The sequence below is a fragment of the Camelina sativa genome, chromosome 6, assembly GCF_000633955.1.
Source record: "Camelina sativa cultivar DH55 chromosome 6, Cs, whole genome shotgun sequence".
Lineage (NCBI taxonomy): Eukaryota > Viridiplantae > Streptophyta > Magnoliopsida > Brassicales > Brassicaceae > Camelina > Camelina sativa.
This window is the reverse complement of record NC_025690.1, coordinates 9,210,880-9,233,074: the sequence shown is the minus strand read 5'-3', so window position 1 is coordinate 9,233,074 and position 22,195 is coordinate 9,210,880. Positions and strand designations below refer to the sequence as shown.

Genomic DNA, 22,195 nt, shown 5'->3' with positions numbered 1-22,195 from the left:
GTTATGATCCAAAAGTTTGGTCCATGAGTACTCCTGTTTTAATAGTATAGATTAAAAATATATTCAAAAACTAAAATTTTTAAACTAAAAGCTTATGTATCATATAATGATGTAAATAATAATAACCAAAAAAAGAAATTACCATTGAAATTATTTAAAAATTATAAAAATTATTTCAAATAACATATATTAAATTATGAAATCAAAAACAAAAATATAAGAAAAAACTGACAAGATTAGTAATAAAAATAACAATATTAGCAATGATCATTGTCATAAACTATATTAATAAATAATTTTTTTTATTACAAATAGCATTGTTCCTTTAAAATATAGTAGTGTTCAATAACACCCCCTAAAATTATAAATTGAACATTGAAAAAAAGTACACTTACATAGGAGCTTCTTAACCTTTGCCGGTGACAATCCGTTTACAGAGTCCAGAAAGAGGATAACTAACAAAATCCTAGTCCTAGCCTAGCGAAATCCTCTTAACCAAGAGATTAGCTCTTTATACAAAATATAGTAGTTTCCAATAGACATAAGTTTCTCTAGTCTCATGTCAATTTTGAAACCTAGACTTATAACACCTGGCAGAACCTAAGTCATCAGACAACATCATCCAACGTTAGAGGAGGAGCTCTGGCGGCAGCCAACACCTTTGTCTTCTCTTTCTCAAGCAGAGCTTCTATGTCTGAGCACATCTGCTTGGAAACCTTCAGTTCCTCTTTCTCTTTCTCGAGGAGAGATTCCATGTCTGAGCACTTCTGCCTAGAGACCTTGAGCTCTTCCTCTAATTGTTGCATCCGAGTCTTGCCAAACTGCTCTTCAATCTTTTTTACCTTTACTTCCTCCAGTTTACGCTCCAGCCAGTCCACCTTAAACCCCGAATGTATCAGGTACGTGAGTGCTTGCTCTGCTTGGCCAAGGTCATCAATGGAAAGGTCTTGCAGTGACTGGCACAACGTCTTGATTAGGCTGAGGAGGACGTTTATGCATGATGTCCTCAGATCTTGGTTCTTTGCTCGGAACTCTAGTGCCATGTCTGGGTGTTTTTCGAATATACGTTTCACAGATTCCGCCTGCAGTTGTATGTATACATATCCATAAACAGAATGCTTCAAAAAAGATTGTGAATTCTTTTTGAACAAGTTACCTGTGAAGGAAGAACTTGAAAACCATTGACATCTACTGATGATGAAGAATGACTAGACACCGCACCACCACCATCACCATTTAGCCTTATCCTTTTCAGAGGTTGGTTTAACTCTTGAGAAACATCTAATTTCCCAATAACTTGAAGAACTTCTATTTCCACAACAATCTTGACTTCGTCGTTCACAAGTTCGGTAAGAGAAATAACATCTAAAATACCACGGACGGGGAACTTTTGATCAAAGCATCGTTCTGTTTCTGTAGAACTCAAAAGATCAAAACAAAAACAAAAACAAAAAAACGTAAATAGAAATTCACAAAAGAAAAAAAAAACGAACTTTTCTTCTTGTCCAAAGCCTTATAGAAACTCACCTCGTCGTTGGGAGAGTTTATCAGAAATTTGATTAACAACAGTTAGGCTAAATCTTGCGTGTCTTTTCCATCCACGAGGCAAAGTTTCAAAACCAGCTACCTTTAGATACAGAGACAAATAATTATGAGTGAGAATTCCCTGAGGAAAGGTCATAAGACACCTGCAACCAAAAATACCATAGAAAACGATCGAGGATGTTCTCATAAACCTATACTAGCTAGAAGGAAAAAAAAAAAAAAAACTTAAGATATTAACAAAGTTGTCTTCTTCTTACCATTTGCAACCACCAATCACAAATTCATCAGAGTAAATGCCCTTATTAGATTGCAAAGATGATAAATTCTTAATCACCCAAGTGAACTTTTCACTCCCCATTGAAAAACCCCTCACAAGAGTCTCACAACCAAAGTACCAAAGCTTGAAAGACGACCAACGGAACCCTGGTCTTGAGTGAGTTTAGAGTTGGGAAAAGAACCATTTCATACTCGTACACACCCGAAAAGTGTGAATTCCTTCCTTTACAAACAACAAGTGCTAATTTAAACATGTACTCCAATACATTACAAATTTTATACTTGTACTCACCAAATTGAGCTAATTGCTAAGTTCACGTTAACGGATTTAAGTCAACCGTTAGAGATGATGACTCAGAATCCACGTGTTTATTGACTTGGCATCGCAATTGCAAAACGGCGTCGTTTTGGTTCATTTTATTTACAAAAAAAATGTTAAAAATCCTCACACTCCTATGGGTCAAACCATCAAACTCACATTTTTTTAGAGTAGGACTTAACCATTTCATCCCACAACATTACTCGATATTATGATACAAGTTTATGTTTATAAACCTATTTATTGTGGCATCGAAATCGAAAAAAATATGGGAAATCCACAATCCTGTGGGTCGAACCCGCGATCGCAGACTATTTAAGGGTAGGACGTAACCAGTTGATCCTACAATAATACTCAGTATTAACCTACAATTTTATCCTTATAAACCTCAAAACATTCTTATTCCAAATTAAATGAAATGCAAACGGTTGACTTAAATCCGTTAACGTGGACTGTGAAATTGGCTCAATTTTGTGAGTATAGGTATGAAATTTCAAATGTCTAAGGGTACATGTCTAAATTAGCACTCCTTTATTGTAAAGGAAGGAATTCGGGGTGTGTACGGGTATGAAATAGCCCTTTTTCCGTTTAGGGTTACAACAGGCACTTGTGTCTGTGGTCTGTCGCCTGGGCTTTTTCACTTATGGATTATGGGCCTTCGGCCCAACAAACCATTTGGCCCATTTTGACATAATTTTTGGAGTTGGTTTAGAAATAGTTAATAAAAAGGTAGGGGTAAAAAGGTAATAAGAACTCAAATCTGTTCGAGGAACATCAACCCTAATAAGAAGAAGAACTAGAAGAAGAAGGGTTTCGTGTTCTTCACAAAGTAAAGTTATTTGAAAGATGGCGGAGCACTTAGCTTCTATATTCGGAACGGAGAAGGATCGAGTGAATTGTCCTTTCTACTTCAAAATCGGCGCTTGCCGTCACGGTGATCGATGCTCGCGTCTCCACACCAAGCCTAGCATCAGCCCTACGCTTCTCCTTTCGAACATGTATCAGCGCCCCGATATGATCACTCCTGGTGTTGATGTCTATGGTAACCCCATCGAACCGCGTAAGATGTATCAGCGCCCCGATATGATCACTCTTTTTTTCTTTTCTCCAGGAGATTGAATTTTGGGATTAATTGATGCAATTTAAGGTTATTAGGGGATTTTGAATATATTCTTGAAGTATGCTTTGAGTTTTTGTTAGCGATCTTGTTGTATTCACTTGCAATTCTGGTGAATGATTTTGGATGAGTAAATTTGATTCACGTTATCTGCTTTTGATTCAGTATGTTATTGTGATTTTGCAGGAATTTTACGAGGATCTGTTTGAGGAGCTGAACAAATATGGTGAGATTGAGAGTCTGAACATCTGTGACAATATCTCTGACCACTTGGTAAGTTTGTGTTTGAGATACTACCAAAGCATTCTCTCATTTGTTTCTTTCCTTGACGTGAATGATAATTGTATATCAATCTTCTTGTGTACGTTGGTAATGTGTATGTGCAGTTTCGAGAAGAGGAACAAGCAGGAAAAGCGCTTCGCNTCTGTTTGAGGAGCTGAACAAATATGGTGAGATTGAGAGTCTGAACATCTGTGACAATATCTCTGACCACTTGGTAAGTTTGTTTTTGGGATACTAGCAAAGTGCCAAAGCATTCTCTCATTTGTTTCTTTCCTGGACGTTAATGATAATTGTACATCAATCTTCTTGTGTAGGTTGGTAATGTGTATGTGCAGTTTCGAGAAGAGGAGCAAGCAGGAAAAGCGCTTCGTAATCTTCAAGGAAGATTCTATGCAGGTTGTTTACCACTTCATTCTTTTATCTATCTTGTGTTTCAGAAGTTTACTTGATTTTTTCAGGCTTGTACGTTAGTCTTACTTTACTGAAATATTTGGAAACGCAGGTCGTCCGATCATTGTTGACTTCTCCCCTGTCACCGACTTCCGTGAAGCTACTTGTCGACAGTACGAGGAAGAGACTTGCAAACGTGGTGGATACTGCAACTTTATGCACCTGAAAAGCATTAGCAGTGGATGGAGGAGGCAGTTATATGGAAGATACAAAAACAGGCATAGCCACAGCAGAAGTAGGAGTCCTTACAGGCATCGTAGTCATGAAGATCGCTCTCATGAAAGGCATAGCCACAGTAGAAGGCATGAGGTTGATGATGATAGTGAAAGCCGTAGCAGGAGCAGAAGATACAGGAGCAAGAGTCCTCGCCATAGAAGAGGACGGAGGAGTAGGAGCAGAAGTAGAAGTCCTGGTGGAAGGAGACAGAGGAGTCCTGTTAGGGAAGGGAGTGAGGAAAGACGAGCCAGGATTGAGCAATGGAACAGGGAGAAAGGAGAGCAGGAAATTGCAAATAACAGGGCAAATGATAATTGCAGCGATGGGTACATGAAGAAGGACGATTATCATCAGGAGCCGTCCTTTCAACAGNCAGGAGATTGAAATTTGGGAATAATTGATGCAATTTAAGGTTATTGGATTTTGAATTTTTTAGATTTTTTATTGCGAATTGAGTGGTCTTATTAGGGATTTTGAATATATTGTTGAAGTATGCTTTGAGTTTTTGTCAGCGATCTTGTTGTATTCACTTGCTATTCTGGTGAATGATTTTGGATGTGTAAATTTGATTCACGTTATCTGGTTTTGATTCAGTATGTTAATTGTGAATTTGCAGGAATTTTATGAGGATCTGTTTGAGGAGCTGAACAAATATGGTGAGATTGAGAGTCTGAACATCTGTGACAATATCTCTGACCACTTGGTAAGTTTGTTTTTGGGATACTAGCAAAGTGCCAAAGCATTCTCTCATTTGTTTCTTTCCTGGACGTTAATGATAATTGTACATCAATCTTCTTGTGTAGGTTGGTAATGTGTATGTGCAGTTTCGAGAAGAGGAGCAAGCAGGAAAAGCGCTTCGTAATCTTCAAGGAAGATTCTATGCAGGTTGTTTACCACTTCATTCTTTTATCTATCTTGTGTTTCAGAAGTTTACTTGATTTTTTCAGGCTTGTACGTTAGTCTTACTTTACTGAAATATTTGGAAACGCAGGTCGTCCGATCATTGTTGACTTCTCCCCTGTCACCGACTTCCGTGAAGCTACTTGTCGACAGTACGAGGAAGAGACTTGCAAACGTGGTGGATACTGCAACTTTATGCACCTGAAAAGCATTAGCAGTGGATGGAGGAGGCAGTTATATGGAAGATACAAAAACAGGCATAGCCACAGCAGAAGTAGGAGTCCTTACAGGCATCGTAGTCATGAAGATCGCTCTCATGAAAGGCATAGCCACAGTAGAAGGCATGAGGTTGATGATGATAGTGAAAGCCGTAGCAGGAGCAGAAGATACAGGAGCAAGAGTCCTCGCCATAGAAGAGGACGGAGGAGTAGGAGCAGAAGTAGAAGTCCTGGTGGAAGGAGACAGAGGAGTCCTGTTAGGGAAGGGAGTGAGGAAAGACGAGCCAGGATTGAGCAATGGAACAGGGAGAAAGGAGAGCAGGAAATTGCAAATAACAGGGCAAATGATAATTGCAGCGATGGGTACATGAAGAAGGACGATTATCATCAGGAGCCGTCCTTTCAACAGGAAGGCTATTGATACCACCAATTATATCTGGTCAGTTCAAATTTTCTTTCCCATATGTCTCGTCAATCCTTAGAGGTAGATTCAGTTAGGTATTCAACAAAAATGTAGCTCACAGCCCATTTTCCGCTGTGCAGGTTTGTGCAGGGTCAGAAACTGTGATTAAAATTATATAGTTTGCTTAGTTTCAATTGATTGGTTTAGTGCTGACAACTTTTTCTGTGCAAGTCATGCATGTTGGTAGTCGTAGTAGTCCTTGCATATGCTTCTTTGTTTGCCCTGCAATGATGTGAACCACCCTAAATTTATGTTTCGCTCTTGCGAAACCATTCTCAGTTTTCCTGTTTGTTTTCATCAAATCAACTATCTTAGTGCTGCAAGTTTCTGATACGCTCATTTCTGTATTTACAAAGAAAGAAGTTTTCTGAGCTAGTCCGTTTTTCCCCTTTGTTTTTGTGGGTTCGTCATACTTCACTAATAATCATTGTGTTCATGCTTAGTTTGGGTATGAATTTGAAACCTTGTTTGTTACTCATAGTCATAGTCTTGTATCATTGTGTGTGTGTTTGCGTTGTTTGGGTGCATATAGAATTTTGTTTGTTACAGTCAGGGCAATATGACAAGTGCAAGTTGGGAATTAAGCGAATACAACCATATCTCTCTGTACCGGTTCTGGTCATCTTATCTCCAACTCTTATTTTTTGTCCCATTTCTCTGGCTTTGCTTTTGTGTGCTTACGATTTGTGAAGATTTTTGCAGGTTCAGGTTTGGCCTTGTAGGAATGATAGGTGCGAAAAGGTTTGTTAACTATCTGCGGAATTTGTTTTACAGGTTCTAATGGTGGCTTGAAGATTTGTGTTTGAAAAGATTTGCAGATTCTAGGACTCTTGGATTCATGGTGGCTTGAAGATTTATTTTCCGTTTGTGTTTTGAATTTTCAGACTTAGTTCTTCTTGGCTTTGTATGGATATTATTTTATACTTTTGGATTTGGAAGTTTAGTGTGATTTGTCTAAATGGATCTTACGGTTTGGTTAAGGTGATTTCAACTCGATTTGTTTGGTTCTGTTTAACAATGGATTGTGAATCCATAAACCAGTCTCTTCATTTTACCCATTAACTAACAAACAAGATAATTACTAAATATAGTAGTGAATAGTTTACTGCCAATTCGTGGATGTCATGTTGCACATTAATTTCTTAATGATAGATTTTAGGTGAACAACCCCATTAGGAGATGATCTCTGTTATGTGGAACTTGTCAAGAAACTAGTCCATCTTCCTACCAAGAAAAAAAGACTAGGTCCATCTATGGGAGGAGGAAAGAGAGAGAGTGAAGGGATGTGACCATGAACCACCGAGCAACTATGTAGAGAAGAGGGAAGATGTTGTAAAACTGACTAATGAAACGCAAATAACACCATTCAAAAATATATATGAATTCAAAAATTGCTATGTTCAAAATCCAACATGATGGAAATGATAAAGGTCAACATTGACAATGCATCCTCCAACATTAATTAGTATGTGTCTCTGTGTAGTACTTGAACTTCTTTGAGAGACACTGATTATGGATATGAGAGGTTCTCTTACAGACATTTGCTCTAACCAGCTGAGCTACATGTGAACCACTTTCATTTTAAACCTAACTGATACTAGCTACCGTTAATGAGTCTGTTCATTTATTTCAAAATTTATAATTTGAGTCTGAGCTGTAATAAATTGTAACTTTTTAACAAAAATAAATAACGCCCCAAAATAACTTATTCAAAGAAATAAATAACGCCCCAAAGTTTAAAACTAACTAAAATAACAAAAGATTTGACTTTGAATTTAATAAATTTTCAATCTGTTACCTAAAAAGGTAAGATTACTTTTCATTTTTTAGACTTTAGAATTTGGTTCTTATTTTGTTGACAAAACAACTTTGAAGTGTTTGAATACAAATACATATATAGTCCCCTATGCACGTCTTTTGTTATCTTTCAGGTTATCCATCAAATGATCAAAAAAACCCGTACATCAGTTTCATATCATGTCCCAGTTGCATGCTAAAATCTTTGCTACGAATTTGGAAATGTTGCCCAGCTTTCTGGGGAGCTGCCCGAATCTTAATTAAAACCCTCATCTTAGTACTGGTTTCTTGGTCTTGTGTGTTTACTTAATTAATTTCATTCATATACAAAATTATTTTATTACCACTCATCTTATACTTTTTGTTTATTTTGTGGTATTTTCAGGAGGTTGATGGTTCCACTAAGAAGAAAGAGGGAATTAGTTTCTCATATGTGCCTTGGTGTTTGTTGTCAAGCATGGAGAGTGTCGAGATTGTGTCTATCATCTTCATTGAACTCTTGAGATTCCGAAGATGCTCTAGCGCGTGTGGAGTACACGTTGTTGGACGATTCTGAAACTATGATTGTGGAGATTGTGTTTCAACACACTCAAAGCTTCGTCTCTCTTCTCTTGTGTTCATTTGGATTCATATAAAGTATAATATTGTGTGTCTCTGTAGATTTTGAACTTCTCTTAGAGATGCGTCTGATTCTAAAACTTGTTGAAACTATAATTCATAACATGGACCAACTTTTTGTTTAAAATCCTCTATTTCCAATTTCCCCTATATATATTTTACTAGTTATAAGAGATCACTTGAAGAAAAAGAAAACTAGTACTGATTTGTCAAATAATTAAATTAACTGCCCCAAAGGATATAATTAGAGACCGCACAAACTTGATCCAGCCCGGCCCGGTGGTCTCGAGAGTCTTGACTATAATTTAAGCCTAATGTTAGCTCTACTTATGAGAACTGAGAAGTGAGATTCGGCGGCTGTGGTGAAAAAAGAGTATAAATCAAGCCTTAATTTTCTTTTTGAAACATTAACAAATGGGAAAGGGAAACCTTATATTGGTAGTAGTATATTGCAGTTCATATGTAGAACTCGGTTGGGATATTAAATTTTAATTTTGATATTTATCCAGGTCAAACAGATGTTAAAAAAAAATGGGCCTAGAAAACATTTAACATTGCCCTTACAGTTTAAACTAACCGACACCAAAGGTAAAAAAAAAGTAAAGATAAAACCACAAAACTTGGCCAGATTTTTGGATAAGGGTTTGTCAAAAAATTGTTCTATCTCCAAAATGAATATTTTGTTCAAGATTTCTCATCTGTTGAACAACGTACGAGATGAAGCAAGTGGGATTGACTCGCAGATGGATAGCTTTGGACGCAGCTTTCAACAAATTCTCGATCATCTTCAACGTTCTCGTTACAATTTATATTTTTTTTTGTTCAAAATGCTCTCGTTATTGCAACGCTGGTTTTTCTTTTGAGGATGACATGGTCCATGGAGAGAATCTAAGTTCATCGATTTCGGAAACTTCGAGTTCTCGAAAGCAAATTTTCGTGTGGCGATGGGGATTTTAGCTCTGATGGTGCAGCTATGTATCAAGCTGGAAGTAATCCCTGGATTATAAACGACAAAGAGTTAGCCGTGATATATGGTTTCTTGACTCTGGCCTTATACCTCATGAACCTGTTCGCATTCGTAAGGGGGATTTTATTGCTATCAGTTTTTTCCTCCGAGTCTTCTTCTCTTGGTTTTTCGATTCGCCAAGTTCAGAAACGTAAAAGAATCTCAAGATTAGATTGCTTGGAGATGAAGATTCCAATATATATATGGTTAATACCTTTAGATTGTTAGGTTTATAGTCTTTTGTGGGTTTTTTCTTTCTATTAGGTGTTGTAACAAACGCTACGAATAATCTCAAGATTTATTAAATTGCTTGGAGATGAAGGTTCAAATTTGGGTTTTAGGTTTTCTTAAGTTGAATCTTTCGGTGATGATTTTTTTACTTGTAATTACTGCTAGTACTACTAGTTTTCTTTTGCTTTCGGAATTCAGAGTTTGTTCCAAAAATTGTACATTGAAACTATAGATTTTACAGTTCTCCATGTTGTTGGAGAACCTTTTTTTTTTTTTGACTTTGTACGTATATAAATTATACTGAATAGAAGCTATGTATGTTCTCGTATGAATCTCATCATTTCAGAAAATAAAATAGGTAAAAAGCTCGGTCATGTATATCATTACTATTTCAGTCTCATCTCTGTAGCTAATGCTCGATTTCAAGATACCTCGGTTACATTTGTATGTCGAACAAGACTTAATTATGGTAAGATGGAAAATCACCAAACACGAGTGCTAATGGAAGAGCAAATATTGGCCTCTGCTTAGCCATCAGTGTATTAGATTCTTTTCTTCACTAGTATCTTCTTGTCAAATTAGCTATTGTGCAAAAAGGATGTAATTAATTACAAACCTGAGTCCAGTGAGCCGGCCCTGAAACCTGAGTGCACCCTGATTAAGTTTGTGCACTACACATTTCCTAGCCCTGTCCAGCAAGTGGTAGGCTAGTTTTACTTCAAACGGGCAAGGAGAGGATGCGGATAATCCGTGTCGAATGTATGTGGAGTTCGACCCCATGATTCATAAGCTGTGGTGAAAAGAAAAAAAAAATCAAAGTATATCCATGTACACTAAGTTTGTCATGGATTGATATTGAGTTGTAATAGTTAAATCATTAAACTCATCAAAGTTTTTTGAGAAAACTAAACAAAACCAAAATATAACTCATCGTTATCACAAAATATATAACTCATCATTATCATCACACCATCTTTTATGATTCCAGATCATACATAACCAAAAAAATATAAAATATTGAACCAAAATCCTAAACGTTATTGGAAACACAAATATTGAACCAAAATCCTAAACCTAATTAATAAAGCCTAAAACGTTATGCTTAATAAAACCGACACCAAAACAAACTCGCCGATTCATCTTATATAATATGAGAAGGTTTTCTCCTAACTTTGCATAACACGATCACATTTGGCAGCGTATATTTTCGACACATGTCTTCACTTTTGAATTATTAAATTCTTTTAATTTATTTTTCTCAAAAGTACATAAATTATTTTCATATTCACTAAATATAAATGAGATTTCTATACTAAAAAATATATTGACATTTATGCAATATCCTTTTAATAATTATATATAGATATCATTTATCAATATTTTATATAATTAACATAACATTATAATTTTTCATAGGTATAATTTTTCAATACTTTATATAAGATTACCATAACATTATAATTTTGCAAATAAGAAAGAATTAAATATTAATATTATAAATTTAGACAAAATAAATTTCTGATAATTAAAGATTTAAATATTAATATCATAATTTTGTTAAAATATAACGTGATAGTTATTAAGTTCTTTACTAATTTCAAGCTATAAAAATATTATAATATTAATAATTATTTGTTGATAAAAAAATATAATATTTGTTTCACAGTTTTTGTCCCAAAATATTAAATCAATTTATTCTAAAATAATTTCAAGATATTAAAATATAATATTTAATTTTTCTTTAATAGTAATCATTAACACAATTTATTGCATATTATTTCTTGAAAATGTAAGTCCCGTGATGTATTAATTGCAATACAATTTGTGTTTTACAAAAAAAAAAAACAAACACAGACAAAACCTATGGTATATTTATTATTTGAAATGTAACCATCATCATCTTCTTCTTCTTCTGCTACTACTACTACTTCTTCTTCTTCTTCTTCTTCTTCTTCTTCTTCGTCCTGTTTCTTTTTGGATAAATTCAATTCGTCGACTTCATTACCCAATCCACGCAAAATCAAATGGCACTTCTCGTCTGATAACTTTCCACTATCCAACAGCTGCCTTAGAACATCCGCCATCTCCGACAGAGAGATCCCTAAAGCTTCAATCGATTTTTTAGGGATTCCAATCCAAACTTCTTCTTTTTTTATTTTTCTTCTTTTGTAATTAAATTATTACAGAATTGATTTTTTATTTTATTTTGTGCCTACATATTTATTTTGACAATACATTATTCCCCATGTATTAATTGACAAGTTAATTTTTTGGAATCTTTTTTTGTAAATTTAATTCAGTTTTATGTAAATATTAGACTAGGATTGTTCATATCTATATTAATATTTTTAAATTACATTTGATAATCTACCTTTTTAGTTTATTTGCTTAATTACATAAAAGGTTTCACTTTTCTTTAATTTATATTTACATTATTTTTAATTCTTATCTAGTATATTTATTTAATAAAATTTGTGGCTTTTTTTCATATAATGTGATTTAAATTTTTTAAATAGACATATATTATTCAATCGATAAATAAAAAAGTATGTATACAATATTTTACATCTCTTGGAACAAATAGGATAATAGTTCAAAATCATACTATAAAAAAAAAACTAAAATGATCCCGAATAGGAAAGAGTTTAACAAAATACTCATTATTCTAATTTTAGCAGAGAGCATTATTTATCAAATTGTAACTCACATTTTTCTAAATATAATTTTTCATCACTTCTCTTCCTATAAATACTCATTATCTTATTTTCTTAGTCTGTCACTCTTTTATTCTCTCTCTCATCTTCTTCCACTATTCTCAAATCTCTTTTTTTATTGTTTTTTTTTATTTTGTGTTATTTTTGTTATTGTTGTTGTATGGGTAAAAAAAATCAAATCAAATATCATTGTAAAAGCTTAGTTTTAGAGTTTGTATGATATGTACATCTTATATTGTTTTTTAAAAAATGCTTTAAAAAAATTATCTCCATTGTCAATTTTATATTAACATCTTATAAGTCATTATTTTCATACTTTCTTACAATATTTACCACACAATAAAATCATAGAAGTTGAAATGATCCATATCTAATTATCTATTATGTCTCCGATTATCTCACATATTCATATATCATATTTAATAATATTTAAAGATCAATATAATTATCCATTTATAAAGTTTATTTTGTTTTGTAAAGTCTATCAACTCTATTATAAAATCTATTTTATTTTGTGATTCAATTGATAAATCTGCAAAAATCAATATAATATTTATTTTATTTATGATTTGAGGTTTTTGAAAACAAAAAGAACAAAAATAATATGAGCGTTGGGTAGACATAAAAAAAGATTTTTTTTTTTTATTTTTTTTTTAATTGGATTCTTTTTTTGGTCTGTCGACAAAAGAGATTGCGTTGTTTAGTCTTTCTATTTTAAGTTATCATTTTTAAACATATTTTATTGTTTATCTATAATATGTTAGTTACTAATATCTAATTTAGATTATAATTTATATGGTACATGTATGTATATCGTACGATGATATTAATTTTTTTCACCGTTCCGTTGCTATTATTTGTCGTTGAAATTGTATTACAGGTTCTATAATCCGCTATGTTTATCAAATGATTCTTCATTTCTTCTGATACCATAACAAGAATAGAGAGCAAACTAAATAAACGACTGTATATTACTCATTAACTTAGAGAAAAGAGTATGTACAAGTGTATTTATACTATGTACTACCTGAATCTACATGATCTATCAACAAACTCTATACAGTATACTGTATCTGTACAAGTGGATATACAATGTCATCTAATACGATAGTTTTCTAGACATAACAGTTAATTAATAACCCTAACCGGCTCCGAACTATAAATAACAACATATTTTGCCTGTCAACCTTGGGCTTGGGATTATAGAATTAACATTCCTAGGGAAACCTATATTATATATAGTCTGCACTCTAACAAATTAATGATATTACGTTACTTTCATTGTTACGACTTTAATTTTGTTTACTACTATATATATAATTTTCTACGTAAGAATTCAAAATGAGTTGTCTTCCATGTAACATCGCCTCAAAAAATCACACTTTTTTTTTTTTTGTCTGGATAGGGTTTTTGGCAATTTTCCTGACATTATGGAGAAAATTACAAAGGCCGAAGAATACCTACCTCTTCCAGTAAGTATATATTATCATTAAGCAACTTTGCTTCAGGGATTAAGTAAAATTAATTAATCTGTGTCAAAAAGACTATTCTTTTGCTTTGTTTATACTATATAATGTATAATTAACAGTTTGATTATCGTAAAATCTAAAGAGGTTATCTACGAGTCTGATGAACTGTTTTCAGAAATAAAAAAGATTCGCAAGATCATTCCACTATCACTATTGATCAATATTCTGGAGGTACAACCTGAAGCTAAATTTGAGCTTTTCCGAGTGACAAATACAATACAGAAAGATACACCAACTGAGGAAAGTATTGATATAACCTATGCTCGCTTGAGAAAACACAGGGTACGCAATTATATGTACTAACTACTTAGAATTTAGTTAATAGCTTGCAACTTCTAATTGGTGATCAAATCTTATTATAATAATCAGTTTTTTTTTTTTTTGTCATTTCATATCGTTTTTTCCATGTTGATTAGGTAGTTCCAGATGAAACAAAGAAAGTGGACTGGAGTCCTTATTATGGTATCGTGCTAGATCAGGAAGACCACGGTATAGTCCAATTTTTCTCCTTTTTTCTTTAATAAATATTAATTTACAGATTTAATAATTACAAAAGGATTTGATAAAAATAATTAATATTTTTTTCAGACATATGTTGGGCTATAGTAGCAGCTGAATTGGTCAGGGCTATAAGATGGATTAGAAGACGTGAAAACGGAACGGCATACTCAATTCAAGAGCTTATTGATTTTGTGGATCAAGAGAAAGCAAAATTTGCCAAAAAGGGTCATTTTTGCTATACGCTAAGCATCATCAAAGCCTTGACATACATAGTCAAAATGGGAATCCAAAGGGAGGTAGATCGACCATTCGTTGGGTGTAGAGCAGTTACGCAATTCCGAATTTGGCTTTATTGGTGCTGCAAAGAAGGTCCCAACAATAGAAGAAGCACTTTTGCACTTGCAAAAACAACCACTAGGAGCCTTTTCCCATTTTCTTTCCGGATTACAAACAAATAAGAGAGGTACATACATACGCGCATGATCTCTTGTTTTTAATTTATGGAACGATTAAAACATTTCATTTGCAGCTTTATTTTTTGTGTATGTGTGTGTGTTAATCTAAAGGATTTGTGTGTGTTTTTATAGGAGATATATCAAGGGCCCATGTACAAGAGTTCAAGGTTTATGGGCATGCATGCAGTATCAGTGGCAAGAGCTGGAGTTGATGAAAAAACTGGAGAAAGTTATATGGTGGTGAGATCATCTCATGGCGAGAAAATAGGGGTAAAAGGTTACTTCAAAGTTTCAATAGATGTTTTGCTCCTCCGAACAAGCGAATAATGCCTCAATAAGAATGATGAGAGTTATTTCCAAACGCCCACACCACTACTAACGAGGTTTTGCTTTCCGGAACTTCTAGAGGAAAGCGAAGAGAAGAAAAAGAAAAAGAAGATCATCATGGATCATCTAGCAAAAAATTGAGAGAGGAGGTTAGATCTATTGAATAATAATAATACATAATTATATGATTCATTGTTTATGATTATACTCCTTTTGTATCCCATTTATAGTGTAGTGGAGCTGTTAGCTTGAGATAATTTATTATTCTGAAATGAGTTTTTTTTTTATGTTTGTAGGAAAGGATGCACTTCAAGCTAGAAGTGTTGGCGTGCTGGTCTAATTATTCTAATTTTGTTGTGTCCGATGCTAGCTTAAAAACACTTATATTTTGCAACTTCAATAGTTTGGTTACGGTCTTCTTGTTATCTTGTAATTTCTACTACTACGTGGATTTAATTATCGTGGGATTATGTTTTAGTTTTCTTTATAAATATAATGATAATGTTCTATTATAGAATGAAGAAATAAACAAGATGAATAACACTAGAGTTTAATGTAGTTTAGGAAAATGATTAAAAATGCTTAAACCAATAACAAATGAATTTACAAGAGTTTATAAAATCTCACATTGAATAACAGTAAATTCAAAATTTCTATTAAATTCTGTCAAAATCATTTGCCAATATCCCCCCCCCCTAGTTTTCTTTATAAATATTATGCTTTTGGTTTTACTTTTTATGGATTTTCTTGTCATCTTTATTTTTTTCTTTCTTTTGGCATTAATGGCATTTCTATTATTTGAAGTTTGTGTGAGAAATATATATCCCGACCCAAAGTTATTTGTGACTAACAAATCTAAATGTTAAGTTTTATCTGTTTATTAATTTTGTTTTTTAGTGTTCAAGATTATATAATTGTATTTTGATTGTAAATTTTATAATTTAATTCGAGATATATCTTATAACAATTTATTTTTTAATATAATATTAACTTAATTAACTCTATTACTCTATTATTGATTGTGTTGATAAAATAATGTAACTATGTTTTATCTGTCTAGCACCGAATTAATGATATTTAAAATTTTTAAATGCTTAATTTTTTAAACTAAAGAATCGGAATAAACCAAATAAAATTTATATATTAGAATGTCTGATAAATTATGCTTTCTACTCATTCCTATTCGGGATCATTTTAGTTTTTTTTTTATAGTATGATTTTGAACTATTATCCTATTTGTTCCAAGAGATGTAGAATATTGTATACATACTTTTTTATTCATCGATTAAATAATATATGTCTATTTTAAAATATTAAATCACATCATATGAAAAAAAAGCCACAAATTTTATTAAATAAATATATTAGATAAGAATTAAAAATAATGTAAATATAAATTAAAGAAAAGTGAAACCTTTTATGTAATTAAGTAAATAAATTAAAAGGGTAGATTATCAAATGTAATTTAAAAATATTAATATAGATATGAACAATCCTAGTCTAATATTTACATAAAACTGTATTAAATTTACGAAAAAAATCCAAAAAAATTAACTTATCAATTAATACAAGGGGAATAATGTATTGTCAAAATAAATATGTAGGCACAAAATAAAATTAAAAAAAAAAAAATCAATTCTGTAATAATTTAATTACAAAAGAAGAAAAAACAAAAAAAAAAAAAAAAGAAGAAGTTTGGAACCCCTAAAAAAATCGATCTCTGTCGGAGATGGCGGATGTTCTAAGGCAGCTGTTGGATAGTGGAAAGTTACCAGATGAGGAGTGCCACTTGATTCTGCGTGGATTGGGTAAACAAATCGACGAATTGAATTTATCCAAAAAGAAACAGGACGAAGAAGAAGAAGAAGAAGAAGTAGTAGTAGTAGAAGAAGAAGAAGAAGATGATGAAGACTGTGGAGTGCATTTCATCAAACACGAAGAAGGCTTTGACGTGTATTTCTCCAAAAAGAAAGAAGAAGAAGAAGAAAAAGTCGACGGATGGACATCTGAGGAAGAGGAAGAACCGGACGAAGAATACTGTCGCCAAGTCGACGAATCTATGGTACTCTTTCTTTCATATGTCTCTCTCTCTCTCTCTGCTTTTTTGATTTTGGGATTTGGGTTGTGTGTTTACGAAATTGGGCTGGCAGGGTTTCGATATTGATGGCAATGTTCGTATCCCAGCATATGGACTCTCACCAGTCTTTCTTGGTGATGATCGTAAACCAGGTAGCGAAGTCTCTCTTTATGGCCGTTTGGGTGTTCACTGCTTTAACTTTGAACAGGTTTGGTAGTAGATTCATTCATAACAACCTGGCAACTGTGGTTTCTGATTCATTTTTTTGTTTTTGTTGTAGGGGAGGAAGTTGCAGTATGTGCGCATTCCCAAATATAATATCCAACTTCCTTACGCTATGTCTTACCATATAACCGTCGAGGTGAAGGATCTTGCTGATGATGATGATTCACCTGATCACACTTTTCAGACCTTGGCCACCAGATTTTTCTCTAAGTACGGAGAAGACTTGAGAGTCTCTACTGTATTTTGCAGAATCAAACCCGACACACCTGGTAAACTCTCTATTTTAGTAATTCTCTCTATTCACAAAAAGTATGGTATGCTTTGGGATATATACAAACCAGTTTTTAAATGTTTCTTCGTAACACTCTAGTAGCGGAAGAACATATCTCTTTGCTGGATAACCATGCAGTTGATAAGTTTTACAAAGGTTGTATGCCCAACTTTGTCTCTGAAGCAGGAGCTGATGATGATGATGATAAGCTGAGGTTCTACGAGGTGGTTTTACATGTTTCTTCTTCTATATATGTGTTTGAATGAAACCGAAATTGTTTCAAGAGATTCTCTTGTGTTTTGACAGGTTCAGGAGCATTGGATGTATGATTGGCTACTTCTATATACTGAATTTGCGCTTTTCTGTTTTTGGAGAGATAATGAGGTACATACTTGAAAGTAGTGGGAAATTTTATAGCATGTTTGCGTTTTAGTCTTTTATAATCTTCCGCAACTTTTTTCAACTTTAGTAAGCTTTTTTTTCTTTATTTTTTTTGCAGGACGGAGGATTTGAGTCTTGTTTGCCTGTGGAGATCAAGAAGATTGTTGTGGAAACTTGTGAAACTCATACAGAGCCACGTCTTAAGCTCAAGTCGAGTAATGCCATCTTTCACATAAACTTCAGCGCCAAGAGTCGCCTCTACAAATCCGTTGTAAGGAGAACCATGGATGGGATTTCCGGGCATATGGTTCTCGAAATTAATAGGTGGGTGAACGATCAGCCAAGCTCTACTTGAACCGCTTAATTTACTACCAGCGAAAATATATCTGTTAACTTAGTTATGCTTATGCCATTAGAAATGGATGTACTTTGTTTTTCACCTCAGCTAATCTTATGAAGGTGTGTGTCTGTACACTCGTTGACATTATATTATGTATTTAATTGTCTTTAAGTTTATTGTTTTAGGAGCACTTCTTGATGACCAAATTTGTTATATCGTGTTCTTCTTCTTTTCTATAACACTTTGTTAATAGCTCTTTATATACAACTACACGTTTTTAAATGACGTTTAGTTTATTATAGGACTTAAGTAATTATGGATTGCCATCTATGTTCATTTTAAGGACTCCATGCATGTGTTTTAACATGATCATCTACAACATACTCTGCTTTTATTTATCATATTTTGAAGATTTTGACAAGTATGTCATGTTTTGAGATCCGATTCTACGAGGTAAAGGCATCTACAACATACTCTGTTTTTTTTTATGTGTTTGCTCTGCTTAAGGTTTATGCTCTGCGTAAGGTTTATGCTCTTCTTCAGTTTGTAACCGTACGTTGTTATGCTTCACAGGTTCAGGGGCATGACATTATGTGATAAAGATTGGCTTAATTTCTTAGGTATACCGTACCGACTTGCCACTTTTCTGCTTATGGAGATATATTTGACATTAATGAATTTGACAAATCAGTATTTGCATTTGCTTTCATGCGATCAATGTCTATAATCAGTATCGTTTCAATGTATTTTTGAAACAAACTTTGGATTCGAAAAGCAAAACCAGACTTTGTGCCAAATTCACAGCAATAACTAATAACATGATACGCCCAAAATTCGAGGATCACTCAGCCGGACTAAAAAGGATAGAAACTCGCCAAGGTGCAAGATGCAACAAGGGAGATTTGATGGATTGAGGGGTCGCACAGCAGTTGCGGAAGGCTGCTGATATTCCCAACTCCAATCACTGCTAGATATGACACACTAGTCCAGCAAAAGGAGGCTGTTGCTTGGATATTACACACCAAGAAACAGAGAAATGTTCTAGACAAAGAACAAAAAGATAGACTATTAAAATGAAAAGAAAAATTGTTGATTATTCTCAAATGAGATTACATGAGTTTATATAGAGATAGAAAACTTGGTCACAAAGCCAAGTATTATTCTTGAAACTAAAACACAATAAAGATAGATAGTTGAATGAAGATTCAACTCTTTGAAGTTTGTCTTCCCAAGGTGTCCTTCCCAAGGTGAGTTGAACTCCATTTTCGTCATCCCTCTTTGACCACAAAATAAAGTGATTATTTTGGGCTTTCTTGGACTTGAATTAGGCTCAAAGTGGGTTGGACTTGATAGGTATCATCCCCAATAGTATCTCCCATGCTCTCTTTGGGCATAAGCTCTTGAAATGACCCATAAAGGGTTTCCTTGATCTTTTCTCTCTTTGACTCTTTGGTCCAACTTGCTGATGAGAAACAACATGGACTGTACCATTTCTTCACATTGGGCTTAGTAGAAACACCTCCTGGTTGCCAAACATAATTCTGGAAGCACCTAAATGATGAGGCCATCGACCTAAGCTTATCTGAGACCGAAGAGGATGTCAACATACCTACTATGAGGAACACACCACGAACGAGGTCAGGGACGAGGAGCATAAGAGAGGAGTTTAACAAGTCAATAGAGAGCTTAATCACTCTCATAGAGCATGAAGCTCTCAAAGGAAAGCTACTCACCAAGGAGATCACCCGGGAAACCCCATTCGGACCAGAAAGCGAGTCAAGTGTTTCAAAGACTCAAGAAGTGGAGATTGATCATGAAGAAACCGGAATCATCGAAGAGAATCAAGGAGACGCTTACTTGCATCTCAAGACTCAACCTACATCCTTTTTGCAAGTTTTGCAAGGAACGAGGGAATCAACTTTGTTCACCATTACCAAAACGTCTTCGTACGAGCTGGGGCTTACACACACCTAGGAGAACCTCAAAATGTGTCACGTGCTAATGGAATTAAGGTAAGCATTTGAGTTTAATTTTATTAACAAGTCTCCTTTTATGTTTTATTTGCAGGAATTTCCATTAGTTTAAGTTCTTTCTTTTTAGTCCTCAATAAGACTTGTAATTTGCAAGTTTAGCACTTTCCTTTTCTGTAATAAAGACCCTCGAAGGTCACAGCTGAAGAGCATATTAATAAGGCTCCCCTGCAGCTTTTGTAACACACGTTTTTGCTTATGAAATAAAAACCTAGTTTTCTTACAAGAGAACTCACAGCCGCCCTAGAACCTTGTGTGTGATTCCTTGTGTTCTCGAGCATCCAGACTTATCACAGCTTCAATCCATCAGTTGTGTGGCATCTAACGATCCATTGTTATCTTTGTTCATTGACCATCTCGTCGGAATCCCCAAAGAGTGCCGTACGGCCAGTTGGTGATTCTCCATCAGTCCATCCTTGTAGGATCTGCAAATCTTGATCCTATATCATCTGGTATCAGAGCTAAAAGCTCCAAATCAGGTGTATTTATCCTTCTCATTTCTATTCATACTGCATCCTTGTTCATCGTTGCTTCAGCCTTAAAAAAAAAAAAAAGTATTGTTCATCATTGTTTATGCTTTACTCTGTTCCTGCTTGTTTTTGTTTCAATTTAAAAAAAAAAAAAATTACTTTTGTTGTTCATCGTTGAGTTACATTGCTGATTTGTCGGTCTTGTTTTATTTACAAAAAAAATATATATATATTATTCATTGTTGACGAGGTTGTGCTTCGTTCGCTCCGTAATTGACGTGTCGTCTTTGTTTGCATTGTGTCAGCTCATTTTTCTTTGGTTAATTCCTTTCACTTGTTTACTGCACTACTGAGTTGAACTTGCTTCTGTTTCGTTTCAGCCATTAGTTTCGTTTCCTTTGTTACGTGCACTTGTTTGTTGTGTCTTTAGTTGCAGGTTCGGTTCGAGCTTTTGGTCAAGGACTACTTCTCTGCCTTGGCTATCTCAACACGTTCCTCATTACAAATAAATCATTCAATACTTTTTTCAGTTCTATTAAAAAAAAAAAAAAAGGATATTGGTTAATTATATTTAAATTACGTTTGTTTGCTAGCAAATTTTTGTTTGTGCAAGAGACAGGAGAGAATACGACCATGGGAGAGCAAGGAGAGTTCAACATGGCTAAGCTATTAGTTAACATTCAAGCTCAGCTCCAAACTTTAGGAGAACGAATGGCAAGGATCGAACAACCTCAGCCCGCACCTGTAGCACCTGTCCGCGGAACAATCCTACGACGGGAAAATCATGAAGACGTCGACTTGTATGATTCAGAGGAAGATCCACCAGATCAAACCCAGCGTCAGAAACAGAGGAGACAACACCATCGTGATAGAGGTCATGATGGAGGATACACGAAAGAGGGAGGCAAAGATGTAAAGCTCACTGCCCCAACCTTTGCTGGAAAGATGAATCCAGATGCATATCTTGACTGGGAGAGACGTATGGAGTATATTTTTGAGTACTATAAGTATTCAGACCAGAGGAAGGTGTCTCTAGCTGCTGCCCAACTCACTGACAATGCACTAGCTTGGTGGGATAGGGATGTTTCCGAAAGAAAACGACATAGACATGTACCACTCAACACATGGGAAGACATGAGGTTTCAGCTACGGAGAAGATATGTACCAGTGTACTATCACCGAGACTTGCAGAAGAAGTTTTGTAGGCTCACCCAAGGTGGCAGGTTCGTGGAAGAATACTTTGAGGAGTTTGAATCTCTTAAGAACCGACTGGAGGTTGAAGAATCCGAAGAGAACTTAATGGCGCAGATCATCGATGGGCTTAGTGACCGGATTGCTAGGAAGGTGGAGAGACAAACCTACCATGACCTAGATGAGTTACTACATTTAGCGGTTCAGGCCGAGCAGCACATCAAGAGAAAGACTACGTCCACAATT

The 22,195-nt window shown here is 34.4% G+C and overlaps 5 protein-coding genes across 7 annotated transcripts; 4 read left to right on the top strand and 1 right to left on the bottom strand.

Annotated features, from left to right (window-relative positions):
• LOC104790725 (MATH domain and coiled-coil domain-containing protein At3g44790) lies at window positions 609–1,903 on the bottom strand. The gene is made up of 4 exons (XM_019246702.1): window positions 1,803–1,903; window positions 1,528–1,688; window positions 1,157–1,413; window positions 609–1,082 (listed from the first exon to the last, which is right to left on the bottom strand). The coding sequence occupies exons 1-4, from the start codon at window positions 1,901–1,903 to the stop codon at window positions 609–611; spliced, it is 993 nt and encodes a 330-aa protein (XP_019102247.1).
• LOC104790724 (splicing factor U2af small subunit B-like) lies at window positions 2,915–4,589 on the top strand. The gene is made up of 4 exons (XM_019246310.1): window positions 2,915–3,182; window positions 3,444–3,530; window positions 3,854–3,935; window positions 4,042–4,589. The coding sequence occupies exons 1-4, from the start codon at window positions 3,174–3,176 to the stop codon at window positions 4,587–4,589; spliced, it is 726 nt and encodes a 241-aa protein (XP_019101855.1). The 5' UTR covers window positions 2,915–3,173.
• LOC109133304 (splicing factor U2af small subunit B-like) lies at window positions 4,606–6,782 on the top strand. The gene is made up of 4 exons (XM_019246309.1): window positions 4,606–4,617; window positions 4,822–4,908; window positions 5,009–5,090; window positions 5,197–6,782. Exons 1-4 carry the CDS (start codon window positions 4,606–4,608, stop codon window positions 5,742–5,744), a joined length of 729 nt encoding a protein of 242 aa, XP_019101854.1. The 3' UTR covers window positions 5,745–6,782.
• Window positions 9,164–15,304, top strand: LOC104698846. Its single transcript, XM_010414234.1, has 6 exons — window positions 9,164–9,190; window positions 13,766–13,963; window positions 14,098–14,170; window positions 14,270–14,508; window positions 14,770–14,914; window positions 15,261–15,304. The coding sequence occupies exons 1-6, from the start codon at window positions 9,164–9,166 to the stop codon at window positions 15,302–15,304; spliced, it is 726 nt and encodes a 241-aa protein (XP_010412536.1).
• Window positions 16,664–18,471, top strand: LOC104790723 (UPF0725 protein At3g44770). 3 transcript variants are annotated; one of them, XM_010516501.1, is made up of 6 exons: window positions 16,664–17,026; window positions 17,115–17,249; window positions 17,322–17,535; window positions 17,724–17,761; window positions 17,844–17,921; window positions 18,037–18,471. In XM_010516501.1, exons 1-6 carry the CDS (start codon window positions 16,694–16,696, stop codon window positions 18,271–18,273), a joined length of 1,035 nt encoding a protein of 344 aa, XP_010514803.1. In that variant the 5' UTR covers window positions 16,664–16,693; the 3' UTR covers window positions 18,274–18,471. The 3 variants fall into 3 exon arrangements, with proteins under 3 accessions (XP_010514803.1, XP_010514802.1, XP_010514801.1); XM_010516500.1 differs by having other exon boundaries at window positions 17,640–17,761; XM_010516499.1 differs by having other exon boundaries at window positions 17,637–17,761.